General features: G+C 43.2%; 1 protein-coding gene across 1 annotated transcript in view; it reads right to left on the bottom strand.

The window, feature by feature from the left end:
* Nucleotides 1-1,740: 1,740 nt before the first annotated feature.
* The window catches only part of LOC108933625 (dihydropyridine-sensitive L-type skeletal muscle calcium channel subunit alpha-1-like), a 36,038-nt gene continuing 28,267 nt past the window's right edge, over nt 1,741-9,511 (bottom strand). The window contains exons 35-43 of the mRNA XM_018750803.2: nt 9,220-9,347; nt 8,864-8,960; nt 8,576-8,678; nt 8,375-8,476; nt 5,903-6,030; nt 5,589-5,702; nt 4,447-4,664; nt 2,694-2,779; nt 1,741-1,830 (exon numbers count right to left, since the gene is read on the bottom strand). Coding sequence (XP_018606319.2) covers nt 2,695-2,779; nt 4,447-4,664; nt 5,589-5,702; nt 5,903-6,030; nt 8,375-8,476; nt 8,576-8,678; nt 8,864-8,960; nt 9,220-9,347 — 975 coding nt within the window. The 3' untranslated portion in view covers nt 1,741-1,830; nt 2,694. The remainder of the gene's footprint in view (nt 1,831-2,693; nt 2,780-4,446; nt 4,665-5,588; nt 5,703-5,902; nt 6,031-8,374; nt 8,477-8,575; nt 8,679-8,863; nt 8,961-9,219; nt 9,348-9,511) is intronic.

The raw sequence follows: 9,511 nt of genomic DNA, 5'->3' as shown, positions 1-9,511 counted from the left end.
TACTTATAGATTGTTCAAGCCTAGACTTGCATCTCACTAAATGTTCAAATTCAGGGATCTCAGAGCCTTACAGTGCAGGAATGGTATTACTGCCCTTATTTCTGGTAGAAAAGGGCCAAACTGACTGCTGTCCAGTTGTTAACCAGGTCTGAGACGATAAACTACAGCACACAGTTTGTCACAGAGCAGTTTGCTTTGTGATGAAAAGGTGCATGTAGGTCATAAACTCATGACATGGCATGCATGTGACAGGTTGGATCTGCCAGACTGGCTACATTACCACAGCACACATGCTGGCCCACAGCAGATGGGTGTGACATCGAAAGCTGCAACTTGGTGCTTAACAGAAAACTGACACCTTTTTATATCACTTCAAGTCCCAGACTTCCTGTTAGGTTAGTTTAAAACACTTTGTAGGAATTTTATGCTCACAAGAACAGATCCAGCAACTTCATTGCTCAGTCAAGAGACTTGACACCAACAATCTCTGCGAGCCTATGGTGGATCCTGTTCCTCACCCAAATTACCCAAGTCCCTTGTGCACATTTTTAGTTAAATTCTTCAGAACTCCTGTAGTTACCCTCACAATAACCTTAACCCTAGTCATAACCCTATTTCAGCTCAAGAACTTCTGTACAATCCCAAATCCTGACCATAATAATTTCTCAGAGCCTAACTTTGGCCCTTTACCCATTCCTAGTCTTACCTCTAGTTTCTATAGTCAGTGTAAGTCTTTTTGGAACCCTAACTGGAATCCTAACCCTAACTGTAGGCCTCGTTGCAGCACTAGCCTGGCTCATCTGTAATGAAGCTGGAGCTCAGTAGTTCTCTGACCCTTTGGCTTATCCAAATCATATTTCCAGTACAAAACAGAGTTAAATCAGTTTCAGAATCAGAACAGTTAAGGGTATGCAGCTATTGTACTTGCTGAAATTGTGCCCCACCGGTAGTGCTGTCTTGAAGTTTAAATTTTGGATATGAAGAGCAGAAAAATAAACATTATTCTTCATTACTTAATGCATTCATCAATGCCACTTTCAACGTCATTTTTGTGCACAGGGACATTATTTTCTCATTTATTATTTTCCCACTTATTTAGTAAGGGTGGATTCCTTACTTAAGGGAACTGCAGGAAGAGCATGATATGAAGGAGGAATCTTTACATTGCAAAGTAAGGGCACTAACCTGTACACTGCCCCCTGCCCCAATACAAATCTATGGGCAGGACTTAAAAACAAGTTTTTGGCACCTGCTACAAGGTGTAAATGGGACATGACCTGTGTGAAGGGATGAATTCTAACAGAGTAGCCAAGGTTATGTGCGTTCCGCTTATCTTACACTAGTGCCAAGACCCGGTCTCATGTGACTGGGAACATGGTATTACCCTGTGGACCTGTGAAATTAAAAATCATTAATCTTTGGAAAACAAGATCAGTAAGCAATGCTTTTTTAAAATGTTGCAATTATTACTGAATAAATAAATGTTAAAAAAACCTGTCTTCACTCTTTCATGATGCTCTGCGTTCATAAATAAGTTATTTCTCTTTTTTATTACTAGAAAAGCCTTTTTGTTGAGTTTTCTGGCTAGGTCACTGACAGTAATGTCCCATTTCCTTTCCACTGGAGAATGGCTCCATATAGTGTCATGTTATGTCGTCACGTATTCTGCCATGGGAACAGGGCCTAAAGAAGGCTTATTTAATTCAATTAGTCTTAGAACAGCTTAAAGAATTTGCGCATTGGGCATTTTGACTGTCTTCTCACCGTAGCCATTCACAAGTGTTCTGGCTTGATGTTGTTGTCATAAATGTCCTTAGTCTCAGCTGTTTCCTGTAAAAGAAACCAGCGACTATTAACCAAAGTGTCCATGCAAAGTAAGGGAAAAAAACTGAAAAGAGATCTGTCACAAACTGTCATTTTGGAGATGCAGTTATTGTACTGTCTGTCTGTACATCTGTCACTACATCATTTATCATGAATAGTACTTATGTGCTGGTTACTGGGTAAGTATGTGGCCCAGGGAATGTTCTTGCAGAAACAGTAAAAATTCCAGGAGTAAAGCCACTCCTTTGTACACCAGACAAGTACTATACCTAAAATGAAATGCTTCAGAAAATATTTAGATCTTAAATATAAAATGACAAGATATGTTAATGCATGTTTAAAAGATTGTAGAAAGACAGCAGCGATCAGCAAAATAGCAGTGAATAACAAGATTAACTGTAAAAATTAATGAAAGATGCCTGTAATCTGTACACATTAATAACCATTTTGAAGTGGAAAGTAAAGAATTATTGTGTGAGCCGATCTGCACGGATGTCGTGGATAGGCTGGTGTGCTTTAGGCAGTGAGATTTGCCCCACAGTTTACTGTGGGTCTGGGCACACACTTCCATCCCGGATGGCATTGCAGAAGAAACGCAAGAGACACATCAGAATGGCAAAAGAAAGAACTTGGAAAAAGCTCATTCTAGATGGGGAAAAATGCCAGGATCTGGACCTCAAGAGGTTGGTGGCAAACGGTTGGAGTGCTGAATAGGTATTCAGGAACATGGTAAAATGAAACTGATGTGAAGATTAACATAGGGCAACAGAGAGGACCAGAAATTAAATATGTGTGTGTGAGAGAGACAGAGAGGGAGGTGAAGAGAGAGCGGTAGGATGGCAGGGAGGTGTGACAGTTCTGAGAATTACCTTATAGTGGTGAGCTCCTGTGTTCACCTCTTGTTGTGGCCCTTCTCTGCTGCCCCTGTGACTCCAGCAAAGCATCTGGGGGTCCTCTGTAAGAGACACAAGGCAGCTACCCTGGTACAAACATACAGTAACACAACACAGTGCAGCTTTATCAAATAATGACTGTTAGAGGTCACCTCGGTCTTCTCAGAAGACAACAGCTACAGTATTTCCAAATAATCTTCTCTCAGAATCCACAGGTGATGAGCTATTTTGGGTAATTGTGGGGTGGACAGACTATCACTGGGCTGAGTGACTTTATTTTTTATTTCAAGGCTTTTATTGCCTTGGCAACATAAGCAAATGTTTTGAGAGACATGTAACCAAGCATAATTATGACAAAGTGGTCAACTTCTCAAAGGACAAGATACCCAAACCAATATGAGACATATGAACATGACAACACAGAACCAAAAAAAAAAAAAAAAAAAAAAAAAAATCAAGGAGAGCTAAGTGCAGTTATCACAAGGGATTCACTGACCTCTTAATTAGGCTCTATAACAAGTCCTCATGGTGATGGGGTTGTGCCCTTTTAATGAATGAGCAATACCGAGCTTCCTGTGTACTACCTTCTTTTGCCTCCCCTTTTGGTGATCAAATATGCAGGTTTATATATTTCCTTCATGCTTGATGTCAGTGCCTCCAGTCTTTGCCTAGTGCATTTTCCCTCTAAGACCACTAAAGTTTTCATTCATTCACTCATTCACTGTGGGAAAGGTATACAGTGATTATATGGTTGTACTCCCCTTGCTGGAGCATGATAAATTTTCAATAAAGTTTTGAAACAAACACCAGAGACATAACTTGCTACTAAATATTTCAACAGAACTGGCTCTGAAGTGGCTCCAGCACTACTTGTGTTACGTTTAACTGACCTGATGGTTCTTGCCATTCACCTTTGCAGAAAAGGCTGTTTACCCCAACCTCCCACTCATAGGTAAACCTGCAATCGGAACATCTACAGTCATTATGTCCCCTTACTAGTTGTTCTAGTTGAGATGTTTAAGCTCTGAAACTTTCTCACACACACACACACACACACACACACACACACACACACACACACATTTTCAGAACCGCTTGTCCCATACGGGGTCACGGGGAACCGGAGCCTAACCCGGCAACTCAGGGCGCAAGGCTGGAGGGGGAGGGGACACACCCAGGACAGGACGCCAGTCCGTCACAAGGCACCCCAAGCGGGACTCGAACCCCAGACCCACCGAAGAGCAGGACTGTGGTCCAACCCACTGCGCCACCGCACCCCCCTCAAAACTTTCATTCTTTATTTATTAATTAATGAAAGTTATTTCTTGACCACACATGTAAAGCATGGTAGGGTAGCACTGCTGCCTCATAGTGTTGGGACTCTTGCTTGACTCCTGATTTAAGAAATTGTCATAGTCTACCTATATTTACAGGGTATCTTTCAGAAGCTCCTGTTTCCACTCACATTATAAAGAAATGCAGGTTAGGCAGCTCGGTCATGCTAAGTGACCCACAAAAAGGGTGTGAAGGTCCCCTGCAATAGTCTCGCACCTGACCACTACTGATAATGTCTTGTGCTTCATGTAGTTGGCCTTGGCCCTGTACTGGATCAACGTGGTTAGAGAATAAAGGAATAATTCTGCTAAAGATATTCATGCTACTCAGTCTACCTGACAAACATAGGATATATCCACAGGGCTGTAGAAACATAATGACCCACAGAACTTACAGTCTGCAATTGTTATTGGAGCTGGTGTTGGCCTTGTTTGGCATTGTGGGAAAGAACTCTGTGCTGTGGAGAAAGATGGAGCCAGGAGATTGCTCTGCATCCTCTGTACGGCTCTCGGACACTTGCAAGGGCCGATGGCTGGTCACCTGAGTCGGCAAGGTGGTGTTTCGTTCCATGCTGAACGGATCCACATGGTTCCCAAACAGGCCCCCTGATCGCTGCAAAGTGCCAGACAAGACCAATCCATTAACAGACATACTGGTAAAGAGCTGGTTATGTACCCTCCCAGCACCCATCTTACCACCAGATTCTCCAGCAGGTTCGACACGGCAGGGCAGCTGGGTCTTGGACAATCAGAGGTCTAAGAGCACAGAACCCTAGTACGCCAGGAACACATTTGGACCCAAAGCAGGTTCAAAGCCCTCAGCACTACATCAGTAAATGAAGTACGTGTCAGTTCCTTAGTTGGGAATATTAAAACATGGAAGCCTATCCTCAGCTGTGCCTATAAATTGCCTCCCAAGAGGGAAGATTTCCGATATCGTGCCACAAAGGTACTTACTACCTAGCAATGAAGTCTCCCTCTTGACTGTCCATGCTAACACTAATAATTTTAGGCAATGATAATCAGACATGTTATAGAGCTATAACTGCATTATAGATCTCTCCCTCAATGCTGAAAATTTAAGGTTTTGCTTTATGTGAAATATCTAACAACACACAGCTTAAGTCAGAGGGCCTAAACAAGTTTTGTTACACCTTCTAAAAATCTTGGTGTTATTTTTAACTCCAACTTATCTTATTGAGTCTATAAGACTTGTTTCTCACAGTTAAATACCTTTTCAATTTTATTTTCTGTAAATCCAACACTATGAATTTCAAACACACCTTAGCCTCTTGCAGAGTTGATTACCGCAACAATCCAACATGCATCATCTTCCCCTTCGACTCTACTAATATATGGCACCTCAGATTATCACGGACACTAAAAATTACTCACTCCTCTTGCTTGGTCTTTCCACTGGCAACAGACCAGTTACAGCTGTGGTTTTAAAATACTTCTAAGAACTTATTCTGCATGCTCTCTGCTGCTTTGGGCTTTATCCACAAACCATTCTTTTCTCCCATCCTCTTCCACACACCCTGTAGATGCCCTCTTCCACAGCCCTGTCTATCTCCTCTCCTGTCGGAAGGTCTCCAGAGATAGCCCGCTGGAGCTCGGGGAGAGGCTCCTCCTCCATGCTGCGCAGCCCTGCCTATGAAGGGGACAAGGCAGTACAAGTTGGCACATTGGGCTGAGCAGCTGGTCCAAATATCAAAGTCCAAATCTCCAGAAAAAAAAGACTGGAGAGAGAGGTCCAGGACTCAGAAAGAGGGAGAAGAGACAAGGAGGGCATATTAGGGATAGAAAAAGAGGAAGAAGTGAATGAGGTCACAGGTCAAGTCCACTGGTAACCTGTATCTCTGTGGCGTTCTTCTTTGTGGGCCGGTACCCATAGTACTCTTCCCGCCGCTTCATTATCTTACGGAAGTGGTCTTGGATAAGAAAGGTGGCATAGAACTTGCCCACAGTTACTTCGTCATCTGAAAGAAGCAAACACAGTAAGGCAGAGACAAGACACAGATATAAACACAAGATCAAAAACCAGGGAAATCAACAGAACTCTGTTATTACTACTAAAAGTTGTACTAACATCAGGGTTGGGGACCAAAGTGGTGCCAGTAACCGCACTTATTCACAAACCACATGACTGGGACATACACCTGCTTCTATGAGATCCTGTGACTGGTACGCTGCTGTAAAATTGCACTCGCCTTGACTGCAGTTCCATGTAAATGGTGAACTAAATTATTACTACTAGCTCAGATACAGCTGACACTTTTGTCCAAGGCACTTTACAATGACGCTATAAACACTACGTATGAAACGCTACACACCAGGTCCTGCGTTACAAACATTCCCGTTATGAATTTTCAGAGACGCAAAAATGCATTTTCTTCACAGTGATGTTTGCTGAAATTTATGATTTGTGGCATGAAAACAACATGCATTTCTGCCTCCAGGTGTTGCACGGGGGCAGAAGAGACAAACAATAGGAGTGTGGAACTGCCTTCATTGGACAGGCTTCTACAGTGTTCACAGTGTCTGTCTGGTGTTCCTGAGTGCTGGTGATTAATAAAAAGATGAATATTACGCATGTTTATGGTATGAATCTGTCAACACACTGTCATGGCTGGCTCCGGAAGGAAGCGGCCGACCCAGGTATAGAGTGAACGTTGTGGTTTATTCAGGGGAATCCAAGAGGCGAGGTCACAGGACAGGCAATTGGTCTTCAAGACGCGAATGTCGTAACAAGGACAATCCAAAAGGCAAGGTCGGTAAACAGGCAAGTGGTCGATGATCAAAATGAGGCACGAGGAATAAGGACACGGGATAGGAAAAGGACTAAGGGATCAGGAAGGAGTAGCGCAATGGCAAGAAGGTCAAACAACAAGGCTGAACAAGGTTCCGCATCAGCTCTTGCTCTGACGCAGCCTTTTATGCCCCAGTCTGCGCCGCACCCCAGGTGTTCCGCATTGCCTCAACGGTGTGGGCGTGGCACACTCACCAGAACAGGAGTTTGTGGAGAACGTGTATGTGTATTTTCAGTCATTTTAAAATTAGTTTTTATTTCAATGTAGCATGAAATTTTAAAAAAAATGTTGAAATGAAAAGTCTTTGAAAGTATTTTTATTTAGTATAGATTTATGCAAAATTTTTACATAATGTCAGCAGAAAATATTGAACTTTTAGTAACTGTGGATACTAAAAAATTTAAATGGGTTATAGCTGCCACTTTCGGACTCAGAAATCAGAGGTCTGAATCCCTCCTCCAGTTGTAATACTCTTCGTCAAGGTATTTACCCTAACTTGCTCCACTAAATTGAGGAATTAATGTATACTGGGGGGGTGTGGTGGTGCAGCGGGTTTGGTTGGGTCCCGCTCTCTGGCGGGTCTGGGGTTCGCGTCCCGCTTGGGGTGCCTTGCAGCAGACTGGCATCCCATCCTGAGTGTGTCCCCTCCCTCTCCAGCCTTGCCGGGTTAGGCTCCGGTTCTCCATGACCCCGCTTGGGATAAGCGGTTTCAGACTGCGTGCGTGCGTGCGTGCGTATTGGCAATTATTATGGAAAATTTGATACTGAGTAGTGACATCTGCAGGCTGATTGCTGTAAAGTACCTGCACAGTGTACATGTATGCAACAGTTTCTTAGAATGGGGTCCTGGTGGGCTTCAGGGGGCCTGGGAAGTGCAAGCTTGCTTTGAAAGTTACACAGTGTATAAAAAAGCTCAAAATAAAATTAAAATATTACTATTATTATGTATAACATAATTTTATGTGAAGGTGATTAATTTTCATTGCAGTGAAATGAGTGCAGTACACACACACACACACTTTCAGAACCGCTTGTCCCTTACGGGGTCACGGAGCCTACCCGGCAACACAGGGCGTAAGGCCGGAGGGGGAAGGGGACACACCCAGGACGGGACGCCAGTCCGCCACAAGGCACCCCAAGCGGGACTTGAACCCCAGACCCACCGGAGAGCAGGACTGCGGTCCAACCCACTGCGCCACTGCGCCACCGCACCCCCTATGAGTGCAGTATTTTGTCTAAATTTATTTCTGGACAATTTTTTTAAAAAAAAAGAAAAAAAAGGGTGCCAATATAGGCAAAGATGCATCACATATGGAGACAAACAATAACAACCCAGAAAGAAAGACAGATACACAGAGACACCAAAATAGTTGTGGTTAAGAATATTAACTTAGGGTCACTAACTGCAGAAGAGACGATACCAGGGACTTATTGAACATAGATGGTACTGCAGTGGAAAACAACCACACATGTCGGCTACAGCTCCTCTTCAACAGTAACAGCCTCAACTCACCTCCTATAGGGGGAATGACCTGGTCCAGCAGTTTCATACTGGTTCGTTTCCATATCTTCTTGATAATGGCTCGAAGTTCTTCGTTGGCCTGCTGAAAGTTTCCTATCCCATCCACCACAAGTGGGGGAAGAAGCCACATCTTTACATATATTACGTACAGGAGTACACACGTACACAGCAAAATAGAGGCGGTGTACCCACCTTCAGTTTTGATTTTGAGGGCTGTTCTCACCAGAGCAAATAATGTGGCATTAAAGGTGACGGTGCCATCGCTGTTGAGGGGCATGTTCATGGACACAAGCCGCTGGAGGCCCATGTGACAACAGAGCAGGAGTTTACTAGTCTTTGCTGAATCTATACAAAACTACTGGAATGCACTGACAATAAGGACCAGGATGAAAGCAGCTGTATTTTGGTATATAAACTTTGCTACAACTGCATGAACAAAAGAGCAGATACAAAAGAAGGGTCACCCTCAGCTGAACTCACCTTGCATGCTACACGGTGAGGGCAGAACTTCCCAAAGCCCAGTGGAGGCTGAATCCTGCGCAGAAGAGTCACCACATCCAGGTGTTTGATTCGCCCCCTGCAAGACAGGAGGACAAATTGCAATTTTTGGACTTTCCCTGAATTACTATTCCAACCTTAGGCTCAGAAGGATGGAATGACTCGTATACAATGCTTTACTAATTTCTGCACCATCTGTTTTTGACCTAGTTTAAAAAAGTCAAGTTTCCAGTCATGTAATTTCTACGCTATTCTATACTGCACTGATCCAGCTACCAGCATGTATTAAATCATAGAATACCAATTAGAACCAGGAACCCAAATAAACAGAGGCTCACGTGGCTTCAGGGTCATACTCTGCCCAGATTTTCTTAAACTCGTCCAGATGATGAGGACCAAGTATTGACCAATCGCGTGTTAGATAGTCAAAATTATCCATGATAACCGCCACAAACAAGTTGATGATCTAGGGTAAAAAAGAATAGGAATTTTTTTGTGTTTGTGAAAAAGGTAACAATGTTTGAGTTATTGCTATAACAATCAGAAAGTTGCTTAACCATATGTTTCCTGTAGACCATCCACAAATGTAAAGAGTCTTTAATAGTTATTTAAGTGGTTTTGGATGTAGCG

The sequence above is a fragment of the Scleropages formosus genome, chromosome 16, assembly GCF_900964775.1.
Source record: "Scleropages formosus chromosome 16, fSclFor1.1, whole genome shotgun sequence".
Taxonomy (NCBI): Eukaryota; Metazoa; Chordata; class Actinopteri; order Osteoglossiformes; family Osteoglossidae; genus Scleropages; species Scleropages formosus.
The sequence above is the reverse complement of the archived record's forward strand: the minus strand, read 5'-3'. Positions and strand labels throughout refer to the sequence as shown.